The 22,550-nt window shown below is 37.6% G+C and overlaps 2 protein-coding genes across 2 annotated transcripts; both read left to right on the top strand.

The window, feature by feature from the left end:
- Positions 1–66: 66 nt before the first annotated feature.
- LOC311087131 (interferon-induced very large GTPase 1-like) lies at positions 67–12,061 on the top strand. Its single transcript, XM_084120383.1, has 2 exons — positions 67–1,073; positions 6,548–12,061. Exon 2 carries the CDS (start codon positions 6,695–6,697, stop codon positions 11,369–11,371), a length of 4,677 nt encoding a protein of 1,558 aa, XP_083976509.1. The 5' UTR covers positions 67–1,073; positions 6,548–6,694; the 3' UTR covers positions 11,372–12,061.
- Positions 12,062–13,010: 949 nt separating this feature from the next.
- wdr48b (WD repeat domain 48b) lies at positions 13,011–22,165 on the top strand. Its single transcript, XM_084118716.1, has 19 exons — positions 13,011–13,128; positions 13,656–13,796; positions 13,987–14,065; positions 14,165–14,247; positions 15,011–15,140; positions 15,276–15,364; positions 15,495–15,596; positions 15,806–16,030; positions 16,117–16,191; positions 17,317–17,419; positions 17,663–17,760; positions 17,835–17,942; positions 18,049–18,145; positions 19,187–19,282; positions 19,601–19,706; positions 19,787–19,874; positions 19,965–20,041; positions 20,195–20,387; positions 21,241–22,165. Exons 1-19 carry the CDS (start codon positions 13,081–13,083, stop codon positions 21,334–21,336), a joined length of 2,034 nt encoding a protein of 677 aa, XP_083974842.1. The 5' UTR covers positions 13,011–13,080; the 3' UTR covers positions 21,337–22,165.
- The last annotated feature ends 385 nt before the right edge of the window (positions 22,166–22,550 follow it).

Genomic DNA, 22,550 nt, shown 5'->3' with positions numbered 1-22,550 from the left:
ACAAACTTTTATTTTGGATGCGATTCATTTTTTCCCAGCACTATATATATATATATATATATATGGGGGGGGGGGGTCACGGATTGTTAAATATGTACATAGGGGGGGCCCCAAGGAAAAAGGTTGGGAACCACTGATCTAGTGATCGAAAGTGAAATCCACGCCTTCATCTTTGTTGTGCGACTTGAACAGTTGACAGATGAGGATAAGATGGGCATTGAATGGCTACAGAGAAGATTTGGTGACAGAGTTCTTTCATTTGTGATTATTCTCTTCACCTATGAGTGAGAGGAAGACACTATTATAGATGACTTAAAGAACAACTCTGTTCTGGAGCAGCTGCTAGATAAATGTGGAGAAAGATATCACATCTGCAGCAAGAACATAAACAACCAATCAGAGATGAGAGAATTGATTGACAAGATTAAACAGCTGTTCACTGACAATAATCAGCAGTTCTACACCAGAGAGATGTACAGACCTTCAGGAGACCTGCCAAACAGTGAATGTCAAAGTGGTAACACAGATGCTATGTTGAATTTTGTCTTACATTTACCACAACTCCATTTTAACATTTTCATTCAAGATTCAATATTAATACTGTTATATATTTGAATATTATGATTTGTGTGGAAGTTGTTGGTGGAATTATGCCTCTAATTAAAAAAAAAAAAACATTTAGAATTGCACAGTGAAGAAACATTTTCCCACCATTTTAAATTTTCTTCTTTTGTCCATTTTTTAAAAAGTTTTTTAATAAGTAAATAAATTAATCAGATGTCACGTATATTTACTAATTGACCTATATCTGCCAAATACAATGTCCAAAGTTTATCTGACATTCTAATTAGTTAAAAAGACATACCTTTTCGAATTAAAAGAATCCACTCTTAAGAGGCATTTGAATAGAAAGTAGATCACACTGTCTGTTTTTGATTCGTATCAAAAGAATCACCAATGAATCATTTCCTCTGTTTTCATGAAATGAAGGTGCAGAAAGAGAACCAAGCATCGGTAAAACTAACGCACAGCCTTTGGGGAGCTTGATCCAAACTGATAAAGACAAACAAAAGGTAAGAAGTTATATGCATATTATTTTCAGAAATGTATTAATAAATGAGTCTATGTGTCTACCACACGTAGGCTGCATTTACTTACATTTGCACTTCTAAAATTTGCATAAAATTTGCTTAGCATCCAAAACATATAATTTGCATTATGAAAAAAAATGTAGATACATACAATACATACATAGATACATAAAATAATCCTTATTTTTATACCCTATGAATATTGAATATCTATTAATTAAAGGAATTCATGTTGTTTCTATTATATAATCTGTGAGTTTTTTGCTTTTAATCTTATTTATTTAAAAGGTAGGCTACACTAAATTTTTTTGTTCAAAATGAACAAAATTTTTATCTGAAATGAGTAAATAAAGGATGGCCCTCACAGGCTTGTAGGCTCAGCAAAAGTGTGCATCGAGGGCTCATATCTGCCACAAATGAGGTGCTTTCAAACAGTCTTCTGAAAATTAAATGACAAATGGGACTCCCTATGGTCCATTGTAAGTCCACAAGACCGCAAGTGCACATGAAGTGTGCTGTCTCGTAAAGCTACAGTAAAGTCTTGAGCTAGTTAGCTTGAAATCCTTTCCATCTGGTTATATCTCTTAAGCCTATATTTAAAGTTTATGAGCAGTAGGATAATCTCGCTCTCTGAGAAAGAACCATATTTATTTGCACAGTCACGCCAAGCAAAAGCACAACCAAAACAACGTTCTTCCGTAAACTGCTAGAGGGTCGAAACATAGAGTGATTGCTGTGTGTAAGGAAAATACCCAAATTCAATTCTTTAATCGGCGATAGAGTGGCTGCGTCTTAAAGCTTAGGCAGCTGATTTGTTGCTTGAGACAGGAATAGCTGCAGGTTGTAATGGTAGGTGTGTTCGACGATAGGACGATAGGTGTGTTTGACTTCGGCTGGATGTAACCAATTGGTGGGATTTGCTGCTTGTAGTCGGGGAGGATTTGAAAATTGAGACATGAAGTCAGACACTTTCCTGTAGTTGACACAAGTTCTGTTGTGCTGTGTTTGTGTACTTTATCACATTTGTTAGTGGATTAGAGGCAATATTTGTCAAATACACAGCGTCGTTTCAGACGTTTAAGCAACAGAAACACTTTTCATTCAATACTATGCACTGCTTACCATATCGTCACCTTGGAATTATAAGGTTATATCTGACTTTTTGTCAAAATTGAGTTATTCACATATTTTTACTTTGTGAAAATGTATTTACATTATGTGATGTTTTTTTTTTTTAATTTTGAGTACATTTTGGGACTTTTTATTTAGAAAATAAAACGGTTGTATTTACAAAGTCAAATGCTGCAAAGACTTTGAAGCTCAATATCACCAGTTAGCAGGAGACCTATACAATATAAAACTCAAAACTAAGTATTTTGAACTCCATCTTCCAAGAGCAAGCGGTTTGCGAATCCTGCATTTAACTCCGAGATTTGAGAAGCAGTCGTCAGTGAAATAAAGGGAACACAGCAAAAGTTTAGGATTATACTGCTATGATATCATGGTAAAGATTAACTTTAACCACTGATTCTTCACATGCTCGTCCTTGGGCAGTGAAAATAAAACTGGCTTTACCGTCACATTGTAGAGCACAGCGTCTTCTCAACATGATGCTGTCCAGCATCCACAGGGATCAGCTGTAGTGTTTGAAGGGTTTCAAGTTTTCCCTGGTGTCAGCAATATGCTAATGTTTCGTCTTGACTTCACAACTAAATGGCTTATGACTCGTTTGAAAAACAATTAGGCCTCAGAGGCCTCGTTTACACTACAGGTCTTGATGCCCAATTCTGATTTGTTGGCTATATTCGATTTTTTTTTTACCGTCCATTTACACGTTCTTTCAATTGTGACCCATATCTGATTCATGTGTTTACAATTGCCATACTATCTGAAACATTGCGCATGCTTAAAGGGATAGTTCACCCAAAAATGAAAATGCTGTCATCATTTACTCTTCCTCAAGTTGTTCCAAACCTGTATGACTTTCTTTCTTCTGCTGAACACAAAATAAGATATTTTAAAGAAGGTTGGTAATTAAACAGTTGCTGGTTCCCCTTGACTTCCATAGTATTTTTTTTTCCTACTATGGAAGTCAATGGGGTCCATCAGTCGTTTGGTTACCGACTTTCTTCAAAATATCTTCTTTTGTGTTCAGCAGAAGAAAGAAAGTCATACAGGTTTGAAACAACTTGAGGAAGAGGAAATGATGACAGCATTTTCATTTTTGGGTGAACTATCCCTTTAAAGGGTTAAATTATCTTACACAGATGGACGAACGCGAAATATGCTTGATGCTAGCTCTGTGATATATGCAAAGTTCGCCAAACATCACCATGATTATGAGGCGGAGGAGGACGAAAAGTGTGCCATCATTGCAACCTGTGCATATGCTTCAGTTATTGTATGCGAGAGAGATCTCAGGACTGGTAGGAGCATATTGTGGCGGGCTTTAACAAGAAGCAGTGGGTCCGAAATTTTAGGATGAGCAAGCCAACATTTGATATGTTGTGTCAACGTTTGTCCACATTCCTCCCCTACGACGAGTCGACGACACAACGTTTCGACAGGCCATCCGTCCCTTTGCAGACGCGAATCGGGGTTGCTCTTGTCATTAAACCGCGGAGAAGTAGCCTAATGCCTCAGAAAATCCGATCAGCCTGTTTACATGACAGTCGCATTAGCACATATCCGATTTATATCTGATTTATTTCCACATATGAATGAGGCCTGAAACCGATCTCGAAATATCTGAATGCATGTGTTTTTTTTCCTGTTTACACTGTCATAGAACACATCCGATCTGTGTCACATGAGCAAAAAAATCTGAATTGGGTCACATTTCACTTGTAAAGGAGGCCTTGGAGCTGTTACACACTACATGAAAGGTCATTTTCAAAAATCCATAATAGGGGCACTTTAATTTTCCTTGCTTTTATTTTGTGATTGTTTAATTCCTTACTGTGTAAAACACTTACCGTATATACCCGAATATAAGACGAGGTTTTTTGTCCTAAAAATAGGCTGAAAAATGGGGGGTCGTCTTATATTCGCGATATAGACAAAATCACGGGGGGAAAGGGAGAAAGAACAACGGAATTAATATGAAATAGTGACTGAAACGCGACCCATTAAGACAAATGATTTCGGCTATACTTGCATGTAAAATTAGAGAAGCAACATAATATCTGTGTTTAACTGAATTAAAACGCTGCTCCTCTCTGCCATGCGAGACGCTGAGCGAGCGAGAGAGAGAGAGGTGCGCGCGCGAGATGCAGAGCGAGAGGGAGAGAGAGGGGTGCGCGCGCGAGATGCAGAGCAAGAGAGAGAGAGAGACAGAGAGGTGCGTGCGCGAGACACAGAGCAAGAGAGAGAGAGAGAGCGAAAGGTGCGCGCACGCGCTGGAAGAGAGAGAATTAATTATCACTGCAATTTTTAAATAAAATTATTTTCTGTTAAAACCAGATTTTTTCCACAAAAATCTCCTTTTGTCCCAAAAATAAGTCTGGAAAATGGGGGGGTCGTCTTATATTCAGGGTCGTCTTATAGTCGGGTATATACGGTAATTGCCAAAGTGTATGACGTGCTATATAAATAAAACTGCCTTGCCTAATGTTGCATCACAATAAATAAATAAAATGGATGTAATTGATTGTGAGAGTGAATAAAGAATATGCTGATGTACATGGACTCAAGTCGCTTTTTTGGAATTTATTAAATTCAATAGCATTCATGTAAAATATAAATAATAAAATAGTGTAAAATGGGCTATAATACTGTAAAATGAAATTACGGTATTGACATACTGTAAAATGAAATTGCGGTAAGGGCATCATACTGTAAAATGAAATTGCGGTAAGGGCATCTTAATGTATAATTAAATTGCGGTAAGGGCATCTTACCGTAAAACACATTTACAGGTAAGCTACTGTAAAGGGGAACTTACAGTAACTTACTGGCAATAGTGCTGCCAGTAAGTTACCGCAAAAATACGATAAAATGTCTAACAGTGTAACTCTGACTTTTTTTTGACCAATGCATTACACCGGCACTAACCCAGCGCCGCCAATTAAAGGTGCTCTAAGCAATGTTGGGTGAAGACACTTCCTGTTGACGTTTAAAGTATTGTCAAACAAAATGGAGGCTAGCTCGACCCGTCCCCTCATCCCGTCCCCTCCCCCTCCCTTCCGTGCCTCCTGAAACAGTCATGAACAGTTTAGAAAAACCAAACTGGATTTACCCACCTGTCCAGCAAAAACAGAGCCACCTGAATGTTGGATTGGAAGCCCTTCTGCTGGAACGTCGTCTCTTTGGACGTGTGTCGGCCATATCAAAATTCTCAAGAATATACATTTTTAACTTTAGTCGTTGTTGTTGGCTAGGACAGCTAACTTCTCTCTTCATGCTTCTCCTTCCTCCACTCCCCACACCCCCTTCATGTGCACGTGCACTAACCCCCTATGAGGCAATGGTTTAATGATCTACAATCAAATAGAGAGCACATTTGTGATAACTAAGCGAATACTCAATTAATACAATAATAATTTCTCACTAGAAATTGCATCAAAAGTGGGGAAAAAGCTGGTTAAAAACCAACATTTACATAGAAACTGACCACCAAACTCAACTTTCAGATGCAATTTAAAAAAGAAAAATTGTTAGCCCAAATGTCATGATTGAGATATCATAGCCAGCAAAAATCGATCAGTATCATTCAAAAATCGATCAGTATCATTTGTATGTGACTTCCTACCTCCCTATGCTTTCATTTTTCAGCTTTCAGACACAGCCAAATGTCTATTCTAGCGGCCATAACTGTCAAATACTGAACTAGTTAAAAAAAGAAGAAGGGTTACGTTTGGCTCTTGTCTTGTAACAGATTGTGCAATTACACACAGAGTCAGGATACTCTGTGATTAACAACTTATTCCACCTCACCCAAAACAATTTAATTCACCAATTCAATAATATTATTTAAAAAAATGGTTAAGGTTAAGTTTACAGATAGGAGTGGGATTAGAAGCTCTAAAATATCAATATAATAATGTATTGTAACTAAAATAATTGGCACTGTAGATTTATCTGACTGTTACTTTTTTATATTGTTTAAAAGTGGTTAGATTTGGAGTGGGGTTAAGGGATCTACAATACATGTAAAAATAGGTAAAAATGGAGCTACACTTATATTTATGATAATAGATTTTATGTTTCTACAGTTGTAAATATGTTATAATGTTTACCTTTTAGATTCTGAAAAATACAATATTATATTGCAGCATCTCTCCAAATCTCTCTACAAATATGCATGTTTTTGTACCTGCAAATGTTACAGACAAATGCACATTGAGATCAGGCTGCATATTCATATCATATGTTCTAAATATATTAAATTACCAAAAAAGTGTGCAAATTAACATTCTTATTAACCAGTTATACTATTTATATGTATTATTTATCAGCTAGGTGCTGTGCAACTCCTTGACAGGCTTCAACTTCAAGGCAAACAACAAAAACTGAGAACTGCAGATTTCCTCAAGCCAATTGTACAATCACAGTCCCAGTCTTGTGCAGAGGAGGAGCTGGCTTCAGTTTTTCTACAAAAATTGATGATGCTGGACTACAAAGCAAGATGCCTCCAGATTAAAAAGAATAATGAACGACATAGCACACAACAATGGGACAATGACTCATCTGAATATGATAGTGATGACTTTGATGATATTTTTGGAGAAAAAAAAATTAAAAGAGCTAAACGCTCTGATGAAACAAACAAATTAGATGCTGTCCACTTATTGGATGTTCAGATGGCCGTTTTTAATTGTGCTGATAGTTTCCTAAAGCAGCTCATGGTGACTAAACTTTCACAGTGTCAGTATGCTCTGCCTCTGCTTGTACCAAATCCATTCACACAACAGATTGAGTTCCCACTCTGGACATTTCGACAAATCAACAAGAGCTGGAAGACAACTGATGATAAGGGTAAAATCTCTAGCAAATTCCAGCCAGTCTACAAGGCAGAAACTCCAATGGTGGCTTTCTTCAGGTTTGGCCCTGTGTCCTCATCCAAGTCTGAACTGATGAACAGCCTGATCAATGAAAAACACAACACGTTCTTCCACAGAAACTGCCCGGGCAGCAGCAGAACCAGAGTACTGATGGATGGACTGGTGGAGATCGCCTGGTACTGCCCCTCTGGAAAGGAAACCGATAGATTTACTCATTGTGTTGCATTCTGTAACCTCCATGGTGATGCAGGAGCCAATGAGAAGCAGCTGGATATCCTGACTGAAATGGCCTCTGTAAATGTTGCTATTCTACCACAACTCAGCAAGGATGACAAAAGCAAGGCCAAGATCAAAAACTTATACAAGGACTCGAAGCCACTCTTCTGCCTCCTTACTGATAATGATTCAGCTCTCACAGAAATACGGAAAGGGAAATTCAAAATTGGTTTGAAAGAAAGAAATCAGTCAGATGTATTTGAAGAAATCAGAAAAGCTATAAATAATGGGCTCTTGTCTTTTGAATCACCTCCTATTTTCAAGCTTGAAGATGTGGCCAAGTACTCCGGTATCAGAGTAGATGAGGACAATGATGAAGACCTCAGGAGAGGAAAAGAGGCAGCACAGCAGATGATGAGTTTACTGCAGGATAAAGATCTAACTGAAATCAAAGAGTTATTTTTGCCATTGCAGGGAAAACTGTGGCATCAATGGTGTGAGAAGAATAAAGAACTTCATCGATCAACATTAGGAGAATTACAGAAGGGGAGCAACATTGAAAAGAACAAAAGTTCTAAGCAATCAGAAATGCTGCAAATCCGTGAACAGCAACGAACATCTGTCTTAAGTCAGTTTATCCAAATCTTTATCCAAAACCTAAATTTACAAGCAGAAAATGAGGTGTCGTATTTTCTGAAATGGCTGGGAATTCTGCTGGATGACTACACCACTGATTGTCTTTCAGCCCTTCTTCATCAGTATGATGAAAAATGGTCAACAGTCCTAAATCTTAAAAAGAAACAGGATAAATCACAGCAACTGGCAGCTGCACAAGTAGAACTTGAGACAGTATCTGAGAAATTACAGGCTGCAAACTTTGGCTTAGAGCACATACTGAGAGAGATCGGTCAGATATTTGAATCATGTTCATCTGTGAAGAGGAAGAAGAAAGACATGACCTTTGACTTCTCTTCACTCCCGAGTCTTGCAGCAGAGATGATGATGTCTGGATTTCCACTGGAGCTGATGGATGGCGATGCTGCCCATGTTCCTCTGATCTGGGTTACTGCTGTTCTTGATGCACTCATCCAGAAACTGGGAGACAGGAGAGTCTATGTGTTGTCCGTTTTAGGGATTCAGAGCTCTGGGAAATCCACCATGCTGAACGCCATGTTTGGACTGCAGTTTGCTGTCAGTGCTGGCAGGTGCACCAGAGGAGCTTTCATGCAGTTGGTCAGAGTATCAGAGGAGATGAAAGCACAGCTGAAGTTTGACTACATTCTGGTTGTTGATACTGAGGGACTTCGTGCCCTAGAACTGGCCGGAAGATCAACAAGAAATCGTGATAATGAAATGGCCACATTTGTTGTTGGTCTCGGAAATATGACACTGATCAACATCTTTGGAGAAAACACAGCTGAGATGCAGGACATTCTTCAGATTGTTGTTCAGGCCTTCATGAGGATGAAGAAGATCAGACTGAATCCAAGCTGCATGTTTGTCCATCAGAATGTTTCAGATATCACAGCCGGAGAGAAAAACATGGAGGGAAGGAGACGACTGCAGGAGAAACTGGACGAGATGACGAAACTCGCTGCTAAAGAAGAAGACTGTGATACAGAGTTTTTCAGTGATGTAATAACATTTGACGTTCAGAACGATGTGAAATATTTTGCACAGCTGTGGGAAGGCAGCCCACCAATGGCACCACCAAACCCAGACTACAGCAGAAATATTCAGGAGTTGAAGGACACCATTCTCTCAAAAGCTTCTAAATCTGCCGGCATTACACTGTCTCAGTTCAAAAAGCGTATTAATGATCTGTGGAATGCACTGCTAAATGAAAACTTTGTGTTCAGCTTCAAAAACACACATGAGATTACGGTATACAGAAAACTAGAAACTAAGTACAGCGACTGGACATGGAACCTCAGAAGCGCCATGTTGAGCATTGAAGACAAATTCTACAACAGAATTGCCAACGGGAACATTAATGTTCAGGAAAATGACCTGTTGGCTGACATGAGAAAGACAAAAGAGCAGGTAGAAAAATCAATGATGTCTTACTTTGAGGAGGACAAAGACAAAGAAATTCTGTGTCAGTGGCGAGGAAGATTTGAAACCAGAATCAAAGATCTTCATGATGACCTTGTGAAGGGAACAAAAAGAAAGTTAGATGAAGCAATTGAACAGAAAAAAGCCAGGGAGAAGCTGGATCAAAAAAGGACAGAGTATGAAAACAAGCTTTTCAGTCGGAGCAAGGAATTAGCTTTAAACCTGAGAAATACTGGAGCAGATGAAAATATGCTGAACAAGGAGTTTGACACAATGTGGAGCAAATGGGTCACTGAAATGACTAAAGATACTCCTCCATTGAAAAACCTGAACTTCTGGGACGATGTGACTCGGATCTTATCTGAAAATCAGGAATTTAATCTTGTAAATGAGCGGTTAAATCAGAAATACTATGAAAAGATAGACAGCCGGAGTGATTATTGTGTCTACATGAGACTAAAGAAGCATCTAGAGCATTCTGATGAAGCCCAATCTTCAGAGGAAGCTGACAAGAGCTCCAAGGAAAGCAAGAGTGGATTCCTGCAACGGTTTGGTCAAAAACTTAAGTCAGGTATAGAATATTTTAGAGGGACCCAAAAGTCACCAGAGAACATGGGCCCAAATGCTGAATGTCGTTCCTCGATAAGGGATCTGACTCAAAAAATTATTCAGGATACTGAGATGATAATGAAGAAGTCACCAGTCGGAACACGAGGCTACAGTGACAGTTACATTCAGGAAATTACAGACTGTGTTCAAAAGTCAGTAAAGCAACATGAATCCATGAGCCAAAAATACACATTGAAAAAAGAGTTTAGCATAGATCTCAGTCTTCATGTTTGTAACATTGCAAGACAAAAGTTTACTGAACTCCACAAAGAATACAGAGAAGCAAATGACCCAAGAATTTATCTGGAGAAGCAGAAATCTCAATATTGGAACATCTTCAAGAACTATTACAGAGGAGCGACAACAACAACCATACTGAGTGAATTCATCTGCAGCAAACTTGAGCCATCCATCCTACAAGCGGTTTACAACAAAACTGCTATTAATTTGGCAGCACAGATGAGGACTGACATACCAGCATTACGTGAAAACAGACCAAATCTGGAGAAACACATTCTGAAATCCCTTGCAGAAGAGGAGGATTTTGACCAGTACATAAAATACATTCATAATCCCAGAGAACACTTCAAACAATTCATAAAAAATGAAGTGGACAGATACTTCACCAATCAAAACAAAATGATTCTAAAACTTTTCAAAGGAAATCTGACACAAAAAGAGCAGATTGTAAGTAACGCGATTACAGCAGCTACAGTGGAGGTCAAGAGTCGGAGTGGAAACGGCAACATGTGGTTCAGATGCTTTACCAGAACCCTGACAGATGAGCTGAAACTCACAGAGAACTCATGTGGTGATCTCAGCGAGATTAAAGACTTAGATTTTCTTGAGAAGCTTTTAAGTGACAGTCTGAAGAAAGGGACGACAAAGCTACAGAACAGCTTTACAAGCATTAATGACATGAAAATGTGCAGGAAAAGACCAGATGAGATTTTGATTGACCACTTCTGTCAGTGCTGTTGGGTTCAGTGTCCTTTCTGTAAAGCCATCTGCACACACACGATGGAAGACCATCCTGGAGATCACTGCGTTCCTTTCCACCGCAATATTGGATTGACTGGGTGGTTTCACGATAGAACAACAAACTTGGCTGTTGATATCTGCACAACAGCAGTAGCGAGTGATCGATCTTTTTATCCAAATTCCTCAGATGATACAGTCCTCTTTAAAGAATACAGAAAAGGAGGTCCAGAATATGCTAACTGGAGCATCACTCCAGATCACTCTGAGCTGCCGTACTGGAAGTGGTTTGTGTGCAGATTCCAGGAAGATCTGGAAGAGCACTACAGTAAAACATTCCAGGGAGATGGTCAGATTCCATATGAATGGACAAAGTACACAAAAGACGATGCTCTGGAAAGTTTGGATAAACACATGTAATGGAAAAGTAAACAAATGGCTTTCAGATCCCTGTTTACAGATGATATTTGACACAATAATGTTTCTGAAATGGTAGATGCAGTAATATTGTGCTTTTGTAAGAGGAGTTTTTATTATTTCTGAAAAAAAAATGTATACTGCTATGTTTGTTGTGAAGTAACACTGATGTGCTTTTTATTTAGAGACATGGATCACTATCAAAGTGGAGAGACAAACATGTGACTGTTAAAGCCAGTGGGAAATGTTTAATGATTTATTCTGTCAAAAATTATCCTCAGATTATAAAAAAGAAATCAAAAAAGGTGTTTTATTTTTGTGTCTCTAGCTCTATGAAGGGAATTGGTGTACGTAATAATGCAATGTAATGCTGGAATTCAATAGATAAATTAGATGTGATTGACAATTTAAATTGTATTTACTGTTATTGTTGTTTTTTATTGTTGATTTCATATTGGACATAATTTTGGAAAGTGATGTTGCTTAGATCTTAAAACCTCAACCACATTTCACTTATCAGAGATGAAAAAGCACCATGATTTCCTTATTATTAATTACTTTGATCTTTAGAAATATCTTACCTGCAGAGCAAAACTCTGACTGTGAGCTGTACTCATGTTATCACAGATATGTAGTTCTGCATGTTTTATTAAATTGTGTGATGTTGTAATTTCTGAATAAAGCTGAGTGAATGAATTGAAGTTTGATATCCTTTATTTTTTGTTTAGTGCATAACCCATAAACCTTAAGCTGTACCCCTATACAGTACAAAACGTGTATATGTGAAGAAAGTAAAACACTCTGATGTGAATGCATTTATGAGCATGCTAGCTTTAGTAGGGACCGAATACAAGTAAACAGAACAAGATAAACATGTTTATTGGAAAATACACATTATAATAAAGTTGAAACTGCAAAGACATTTAATAAAATGCATAACAATATTTAGCCTAAGTTTAAAACATACAACAAATGTCTGCATGGTCTGCATATGATGAACTCACATGTCAGCTGATCTTAAAGCAGTCACACGTTCATTCACAGGAATCACACTGTTTTCTAATATTAACATCAAACCAGAAATAAACACCATAAAATATTATCAAAGAAAGTATAGGGTTAAGTGTATTTATTGCACTGTGTTTAATTACCTGTGTTGTATAATTACCTGTGTACTTCCCGAAGGCATTTTTAAAGGTTTTACACAAAACTTAACAAACTTAAAAAATAAGGGCGTATTTAAAAGAAAAAGCAAGGTAGGACCATACAGTTCATGGTATCATTTGATAGCAAGCCTTTTAAAAATGTGTTATTATTCATGCTTAACATCAAGTTAGGTCTTGTTCACAATGAGGTGAATCATGTTTGTTTGATTGTGAGACTTCCAAAATGTGAAACCCAGATTTTTTTATACTATAGTAGTATTTAAATATACATTTGAACTTGTGTTATGTTTTGTGCAATTCAATACAATTAACTATTTTACATTTAGGATCTAAGGGTCTCAAATCTATGATGTCAAATAAATTCCTGCAAATCACCAACTACTAGTGAACAATTAATTTAGGTAAATCTACTCGTGCGCATATGTGCTCAACTGCGGCCTCTAGTGACAGATTTCGACAGACCCAACCATAGAGGACCCAACAAACACCAGAACGTCTTCCTCTGTCCCCCGGAAGTGACGCATTCTCTGATTGTCAACATGCAAGATGGCGACTCATCACAGACAGAACGCTGCTGGACGGAGGAAAGTCCAGGTGATCATTTACACATAATATTTCGGAACTTTAAAACTATTTATTACAGAATTCTTAATACGTTTACATGTTTCAGGAAAGTGTCGCCCAATGTAGTGTCCACAATATTTGCAAACCGAAACATTTCCGCCCTTTCAAAAATTACAGTGGTGTTACCATAGTACAGTGATGATATCTAACGCACTGGCATACAGTAATTTTTTGGTGTGTCCAAATACTTTTTCGGGCCACTGCACACTACAGATATGTGATATTGTAATTGAATGTATTTGTATACATCTGTCTGCTCAATAATTAAATTCTTTAGATAAAGACATGTTTTGCATACAGATTTTGTATAGCCTTAAAATCTAATATTAATCTCTTAATGACTGATTTAACGTTACAAGACACAGATGGTTCCTAAGGCTCTCTTTGTAATAATTTTTTCTATAACTTTAGTTGATAGGCAGTTTAGTAGACTGTAGGTAATCTCTAATTTTCTAATAAACATTTTTTTTTTTTTGTTAATAATGATGAGTTTACAGGTTTCCTATGTGATTAGAGATGAGGTGGAGAAGTACAATCGTAACGGTGTGAACGCTCTTCAGCTGGATCCTGCTCTCAACAGACTCTTCACGGCCGGCCGAGATTCAATCGTCAGGATATGGAGTGTCAATCAACACAAAGTACAACCAGCATGCTCATGATTTATGAATATTGATGCACTTGGTCCCTTAGTTTGCTACTATGTGACCATATCTTCCATTTTCACCATCAAAATCATAATTTTTTTCCCGTTCTGTCTCTTTATGTTTAAATGTTTATGATATTTCCAGCTTTATGTGCTACTGTACTGACAGCTGTTTGCTATTACAGCAGGATCCTTACATCGCTTCGATGGAGCATCACACTGACTGGGTCAATGACATCATTCTCTGTTGTAACGGAAAAACATGTACGTTTAAGCACTTCAGAAGATTTTTACAGGATGCTCAGATCTCATCAAATATATTCTAATTATTAGACAGTTTCAGTGGATTGTTCTGTGTTGTAGTGATATCAGCCTCCTCGGATACCACTGTGAAAGTCTGGAATGCACACAAGGGATTCTGCATGTCCACGTTACGGACGCATAAGGTATGTTTCATATTTTGTAGACCTTGTTTTATTTATTTTTTAATGCTTTGTTACATTTTTAATGTTGTGTATTGTTGCTGTAATGAGCATGAAAAAGTTCTATAGTTCTAAGTTATTCTCTATATCAGTGTCACTGTTTCTGAACTCCCTGAAACGCATCCATTGTAGTCTTGAGTTTTCTTCCGGGATCGAACACGTCACAATATTCCTCATTTAAATAATTCCCACCCAAGGCATACGCGAAAAAGGGGCGAGGTCTGGTTGAGTTGCATTAGTAGTGTGTTGAAGCTCACAGTTGTGGTAAGAGGCTCGACATTTCCCCAAACACACTCGGAGAGGTTGACCAATCACAACACACTGGTCCAGCCGACCAATCAGAGCTCATTGCGCTTTTCAGAAGGAGGGGCTTCATAGAGACAGGAACTAAACAGGGTGTTACTAACAGACTGGGAAGAGAGGTGCTGCAACAATGTCAAATATGTGAAAAACAATGTTTTTTGGACATTCAAGCATGAAAACCTATTCCAGTAGACCCCAAAAACAAAATCAAGACTTTGTAATAGGGAATAATATGGCCTCTTTAATTATGCTGACGGTAGCCAGACATTTGACTGTCTGCATAAACTCTTGTCCACTTTGGAGCTTCCAGAATTTGCCTAGAAAACAGACTGAAGCTAATTTGTACTATTTTTGTGTGCAAAATTACTATATTTGAGACTTATGACTGTGTTGATGGTGACAGTGGTTGTGATTCACACTTCAGGACTACGTCAAAGCTTTAGCATATGCGAAAGACAAGGAGCTGGTGGCATCAGCCGGTCTGGACAGACAGATCTTCCTGTGGGACGTGAACACGCTGACGGCTCTGACTGCCTCTAATAATACAGTCACCAGTGAGAAAACTCTCTTTATCATAACTCTCGACACAGGCTTCCTTATAATTCACTGAGTATGAGTTAGCCAGATGAATGAGGAAACCCTTTCGCTCTGAAGAGAGTGCACAAATGTGTTCATATTTTCCGTGACAGCTTCCTCACTGAGTGGAAACAAGGACTCCATCTACAGTCTGGCCATGAATCAGGCAGGAACCGTGATCATCTCAGGATCTACAGAAAAGGTTAGTCTTACGATGTTTTACTTTCACATTTGAAGGAAGGAAAATTGTCATTCATGTGACTGTAGGCAGGTTCAAATAAAAAGGTTTTACTTGCAGAACATGTTTTGTGGCACATTTTTTGTTATGGCAGGTCTTGAGGCTCTGGGATCCACGAACATGTGCAAAACTAATGAAGCTGAAAGGCCACAGTGACAATGTCAAATCATTATTACTAAACAGAGACGGCACCCAGGTAGGACTTGGACACAATTCCAGACAATATTGAACACTTTATATGACGTCAAATGTGCATTTCATGCCAAATCAGAAAAAAAGAAATACTCGGATACATTTAAAATTAAATAAACATAAATTGTTTTGCTATTCAGATTGCCAAAAAACTGATCAAAACCATTCACTGACTCTGCTAATGTTTTCCCCATGCTGTGTTTCTCTGTCTAGTGTCTCTCCGGTAGCTCAGACGGCACGATACGCTTGTGGTCCCTCGGCCAGCAGAGATGTATCGCCACATACCGGGTCCACGATGAGGGCGTGTGGGCCCTGCAGGCGAACGAGGCCTTCACACACATCTACTCCGGAGGACGTGACCGAAAGATCTACTGCACAGACCTGCGAAACCCTGACATACGTGTGCTCATATGTGAAGAGAAAGCTCCCGTCCTGAAGGTGAGAGTGAGCTTAAGATGCATAGTGCTTGAAAATAAAGAAAAATTATAATGCTACTCTTACAATTTATCTGATGTTCTGTGCAGATGGAATTGGACAAATCAGCCGACCCTCCTCAAGCCATTTGGGTGTCCACAACTAAATCATTTGTGAACAAATGGGTGAGTTACATAACCACAATTCAGACGGTTCTTTTCTTAAAGCAAAAGTTTATAAAATTCTGTCATTATTCAGCCTCAATATGAATTTAGCGACTGTATTAATTTTTCTCAGTGAACACCTATCCTTACCCTAACTAGACAGCTGAATTACTGACAATATTCAAGAATCAACTGAAAACTCATTTCTTCCTTGAGCACTTGTTTGCATGAAAGTTCTTGCATATGTGAACAATGATGACAGAATTTTAATTTCAGGTTGAACTGTCACTTTAAATATACATGATATAATCAGAGTTTCTGCGGGTCTTTAAAAATCTGAATTCAACTTTACACAATTTAAGGCCTTAAAAAGGTCTTAAATCAGACCTTAAAGTCATCAATTCATGAAGTCAAGGCATTAAATCTTACATGCATTGCAAAAATATCTTTCTCAATATTTTTTGTTTTCAAATACAAATATCTGAGCATCTTTAAATCAAGATACATGTACTTGAGATGGAAATGTAAACATTAAGTCTTGAAAAATGTATTAAAAAATGTATAAATTGATTGAGTTTGTGCTTAAAACAAGAATATCTGTCAATGGTGAATGGAAATTTCCCTTTGGATTTCTGACCCCACTGACAGATCGTCTCGTTTTAATCATGAACTCACTTAATTGATCAATTCCACAGAAAACAAGACTTCATATTGTATGTAATTTTGCTTCTCCAGTAAATGCATCTTTATGTATTTAATGTATTTTGACATTTGCACTGGAAAACAAGACAAAAATACTGAGAAAAAACTTTAAGCTACCCAAACCCTTTTTTTTTAAGTGAATGTTTTTTCAAAATCGCTTTACTCATTGTTTTCTTCCCTAGATATTTACATTTAGATAGCATATTGACATTGCATTCCCTTTCATTTATTCATTACATTTTCTTTACTTGGTCTTAAAATGGTCTTTAAAAAGTCTTAAATTTACCTTCAGAAAACCTTCAGAAACCCTGTATAATTAGACATTAGCTTATGCCTAAGCATAAGCTAATGTCAATTTATTCATTGCAATCCAATTTAAATGTGTTGAATTACATCATTCAATCAGCTCATGTGCATTTGTCTTTCTCTCTTTGTCATGATCAGTCTCTAAAGGGCATGCATAACTTCAGAACATCTGGAGACTACGACAACGACTGTAGTGCTCCACTGACTCCACTGTGTACACAGCCAGAGCATGTCATCAAAGGTAAAAGACCATCAGTGTTAGCTAGAACAACATCTGACCTTAAAGCTGGAGGTCAGAGTGGTGTTGTCCAATGGTTAAAGCTTAAACCAGCAAGGTTGTTGTTTGTGAAAGGCACCAAACCCCAGTTTCTCCAGGGAAATTGTATAAGCAAGTGTACTGTCAGTTGCTTTGATAAAACATCTACTGTTTTTTAATCTATAATTGATTGAAACTTGTATTGAACTGAGTTTAATTTAATTTCAGGTGGCACCAGCATTGTTCAGTGTCATATTCTCAACGACAAGAGGCACATACTCACTAAAGACAGCAATAACAGTGTGGCATTCTGGGATGTCCTTAAGGTAAGTGCAGATCATGAGAAGCTTTTGTGGCATCTTTTGGCCAACCATTATGTAATCCTGCTCTGTGTTTTTAGGCATGTAAGGGGGAAGACCTGGGTAAAGTGGACTTTGATGAGGAAATCAAAAAGAGGTTCAAGATGGTCTATGTGCCGAACTGGTTTTCTGTAGATCTCAAAACAGGGGTGAGTATTAGAGGCAATGCCTTTTGCATTAGCACATGTTTTTCAATTAAAATATGGGCGAATATGTATGTTAATGAGTGTTGAATATGTTTTTGCTGTTTTACAGATGCTGACTATCACGCTGGATGAAAGCGACTCGTTTGCGGCGTGGGTGGCAGCTAAAGACGCTGGTTTTACAAGCCCAGACGGCTCTGACCCGAAGTGTAAAGTTGTCTTAGTCCATAGTGTTGAAAATGCATATGCTGCAAAAATTCCCCTCTTGATAGGGGCTAAACTATGGAAACTTGTTTCCACCGTGGAGTAAAACAATTAAAAAGGTAATCGTGACTTTTTTCCTCCCAATTGCGAGTTTATATATAGTCATTTTGACCTTTCTCAAAATTGCTAGTTTATATCTCAATTTTTTTCTCCTCAGAACTCAAATTGTGAGATACAAACTCGAAATTGCGGGGGAAAAAGTCTGAATTAAAAATCTGAGATAAAAAGTTGCAATTACCTTTTTTATTTTTTGAATCCATGGCAAAAACAAGCTTCCATACTAGACTCTTTTGTTTGCTGATGATGCATTTTTGAGTAACTGAAAAATTGATTATTATTTTTTTATTACTATTAATGGCCAAGCACCTAAGATGGGCAGGCACCTATTGTAATCGTTAGTGTTCTTCTTCCGCTCTTGAGTCTATGGCCGCCCATAGAACCGCTTACGGGAAAGTTATAAAATTTGGTACACAGATAAAGCAAAGTTTGAGCTGTTACCATAGCAAATTTGGAGTCTCTAACTCAAACCCTCTAGCACCACCAACTGTCCAAATTTGCACTCACGTTTATGCTAATAACTTTTGACCCGCTATTTTTGCTTATAACTTCTGAACGGTTTGGCCAAAAATCACGAAACGAGTTTCTTCAGACTCAGTACAGCAAGCTATCGGCCATTTTGGGTGTCGGCCATTTAGACATTGGCTTATAATTGCAGAATTCTGTAATTGTCATTGGCACCATGTTTTGAGAGTGCCACCTTGTGGTAAAAAAAAATAATATATATTTTAAATCTAGATAGAAATGCTTTTAATTTAGCAACTCTTTAAAATCCTTTTAGAATATAGTTTTGAAAAACAAGACAATTATACAGATAAACAACAGGATTTTAGAAGTCTCTGTTTGTTTGTTTTTCAACCTTACAACATTAACTCAACAGTGGGAATTATATAACGTAACTATTCTTTGTGTTTATTCATATGTTCCAGTGAATCTTGGTGGGCTGCTCCTGCAGGCCCTGTTGGAATTCTGGCCCAGAACTCACATAAACCCAATGGAAGAGGAGGAAAATGAGCTCAACCATGGTAGGTGCTTTTGTAAAAAAAAAAAAAAAAATTTTAATCTTTTAATAAAGGCATTTAAATAAGATTTTATTGCCGGAATTATTAGATACGGAATTATTTTCTAGTAATACTTTTTAGTACTGAATAAAATTTACCATGACTCTTGTCTGCCATCTTGGATGAAAGCCTTATCCGCAAAGGATGCATGCAATTATTTTTGCGTTTATGCAAACATTTTATTTCTGGAATTCAGATTGCATAGTTATAAAACATCTGATATTCTGCAACATGTAAATATGCACTTGGTTTCTGACTTCATTATTTTCTGTTTGTCTGCAGTAAACGGTGATCATGAGAGCCGAATTCAAAAGGGCAACGGCTACTTCCAGGTTCCCCCACACACTCCTGTCATCTTTGGTGAAGCGGGCGGAAGAACGTTGTTTAGGTCAGAATGATGAAGACATTAAATCACCATTCTTCCTGGATCTTGCCTTCATTATAAGCCATATTTCCTTCCAATTCCAGGTTATTATGCCGTGATTCTGGGGGAGAGACTGAGTCTATGTTACTGAATGAAACTGTACCTCAATGGGTTATTGATATCACTGTAGATGTGAGTGTTTAAAATCCCACAATCATCCCATTATGTGTCCATCATATGGATAACGTTATATAATATGAACTGCTTTCTTTCCTGCTTCAGAAAAACATGCCAAAATTCAACAAGATCCCGTTCTACCTCCAACCTCACTCATCATCCGGGGCCAAAACACTCAAAAAGTATGTAGTCTATAAGTGAGAAAAAAAAAAAAAAATCATTATGCTTAGTCTAATTTCTAATTGAATATTTTAGACATCTTGTAAGATAAATGCATTCGAATTGTAAAAGTGATAATATTTTGGAGATTATTCATCACGGCCTGTTGTTTTCAGGGACCGTCTGTCTGCTAGTGACATGCTGCAGGTGCGGAAAGTGATGGAGCACGTCTATGAGAAGATCATCAACCTTGACACGGAGTCACAGACCACCAGCTCCTCAGCCAATGACAAGCCGGCAGAGCTGGAGAAAGAGGAAGACGTGGCAGTGATGGCCGAAGAGAAGATTGAGCTCATGTGTTTAGATCAGGTTAGACCTGCTATCACCTTCTTTACCACCTCCAGACAAGAAAACACACTCATTGCTCCAATGTACTCATTATTTGCTCTTCAACACTTCATTTTTCCCAGATGCTGAAACAAATTTAAATGAGGTGACCGTTATTTAGTTTTTGATTGGTTGTTTTTTGCTAAAACACTGGTCTTTACATTGACACTGTAAATCTTTGTCAGTGCAGTCCAGTAGAACTGCTTTTGTGACGTCAATAACCCTTCATAACAATATTACAAGTGTGAAACATTGATTAACCCAGGTGTCAAAGTGGCCATAACCCCAGTTAAACAAGTGTGAAAAGCCAGGAACAGATATTAAAACTTAAGTAAATCATTCACTACCCCACAGTTTTGGTTACTTTCCCCTGCTTTAACATTATTTTCATCCTTATATTGCATTAATGCTCGACTGCACTGAATTTGATTGAAATTTCAGGCAAGATTGTATCGTTCACATTGTGTTCCTAAAGGCCCATTCACACCAAGGACGAAAACCACAATGAATGGCTAAATTTAAAAGAATGGCTAAGTTCACACCACGACTATAATGATAACGACACATAGAAACTATATCATCGTAATCACTTTCAAAGCGATTTTTTTTTCTTTTTTTCTAGCTGATAAACAATAAAAACACTGACAGCCAATCAGAATCCGTCCTGCTTTAAAGAAACAGGAGACGACAAATCTGCAGTGCGTGCTTATAATAAACAGAGCATTGGTGTGAATGCTAATATAGTTATCGTTCGTTGTGTGAACGGCCTTAAATGGTAAAAAATGTGAGATACTTTTTGTAGACTGCTGTTAAAAATGCTTGCTGTCTTTCCTAGGTTTTGGATCCAAACATGGACCTCAGGACTGTTAAGCATTTTATCTGGAAGAGCGGTGGAGACCTGACCATTCATTATAAACAGAAGTCCACGTGAGCCCCTCCGACCACCCTCAGCCCGCATCGCTCTGACTTCCAGAAGAAGCTTCCCAGAATGCCCTGCTCTTCTCAGGTCTGATAGACAACCAGGAGGAATGTGTTTTTCTTCTTCTCATTCTCTTTACACTGGCTGAAGTGACAGAGCCAGCAGAAAGATCTGACCGACAGCTGAAGGTTAAAGACTAAAGACAGTTGTTGCGACGTGCTGTAATCAAGGACTTTGTCATTTTTCTGCCTTTATTTCATTTCATTTTTTGTATATTTATTACTGTTGTGTTTAGCGGTGTGTCTTGTCCAGCATGAGGATGATGATGATGATGATGATGATGATGATGATGCACACGAGTACTTCCATCCTCAAACATTCCAGACACTTTTCAACTAGACCAGAACTGAAGCCAGCTGCTCTTTGAAGCTCAATTGTTCCCATTTTGCTTTTTCCAACTTCTATTTTCTAGGTTTAATATGTTTTTGAAATTTATTTGAAGCTTTTTTTTTCTTTTTTTTTGTATCAACCACATTTTGCAATCAGAAATTGAAAGTCCAGTGAGGAAGTCTAATGAGGATCTCGAAACTGTTTCAGCAATGCAGCCAATCAAATAAACAAACAAACAAAACACAGTTCCTGTTTTTAATTCATAGAGTAGATGAAATTTACTGCAAAAGAATGTCTCATCTGAATGTGTTTGTTCATTTGTGAGGATAGGAGCACATGACAGTGTTTGCATCATCTTACCACAGCTTCTGGGGAATAAGGCCCTGCCCTTGTCAGCTGTTACATTAAGACTGACTTTTCTTTTGAATAAAAGTTGAAACTGTTTTTTTCACTCTTGGTGTCTGAACATGATTAATAAATATATGTAAATGTTTAATTCACTTTTGAGGAAGGAATCCAGGATTTCATGAGTGTCATGTCTGGATCATATTTCATATCTCAAATGCAAAAGAACAAATGCTAACGCTACAATGAGGTTCCACTTGTTATTAATGCATTAGATATGAATTTTTACATTAACTGATCTTAATGTATTCAATATTATTGTTCACCATTAGTTCATGATACCTAATACTTCAATTAGTTATAAATCAAGAAGTCAATGAATCAACCTTTATAGTAAAGCGTTAACAAAAAATATTTTGCATTAAGAAAATTAACTTATTTTTGCTCCAGACAATTAAGTATATGCACCCATAATAATTGCGTAAAACAAT

This window comes from Abramis brama, assembly GCF_963993115.1.
Source record: "Abramis brama genome assembly, chromosome: 7".
Taxonomy (NCBI): domain Eukaryota; kingdom Metazoa; phylum Chordata; class Actinopteri; order Cypriniformes; family Leuciscidae; genus Abramis; species Abramis brama.
The sequence above is the reverse complement of the archived record's forward strand: the minus strand, read 5'-3'. Positions and strand labels throughout refer to the sequence as shown.

Bases quoted from the DNA above. Each gene is read 5' to 3' on its own strand.
- LOC311087131 (XM_084120383.1), top strand. From the start codon at position 6,695: ATGATGCTGGACTACAAAGCAAGATGCCTCCAGATTAAAAAGAATAAT.
- wdr48b (XM_084118716.1), top strand. From the start codon at position 13,081: ATGGCGACTCATCACAGACAGAACGCTGCTGGACGGAGGAAAGTCCAG. The intron at 15,141-15,275 runs GTGAGAAAACTC...TTTCCGTGACAG, and splicing joins CTCTAATAATACAGTCACCA to CTTCCTCACTGAGTGGAAAC. The intron at 20,388-21,240 runs GTTAGACCTGCT...TGTCTTTCCTAG, and splicing joins AGCTCATGTGTTTAGATCAG to GTTTTGGATCCAAACATGGA.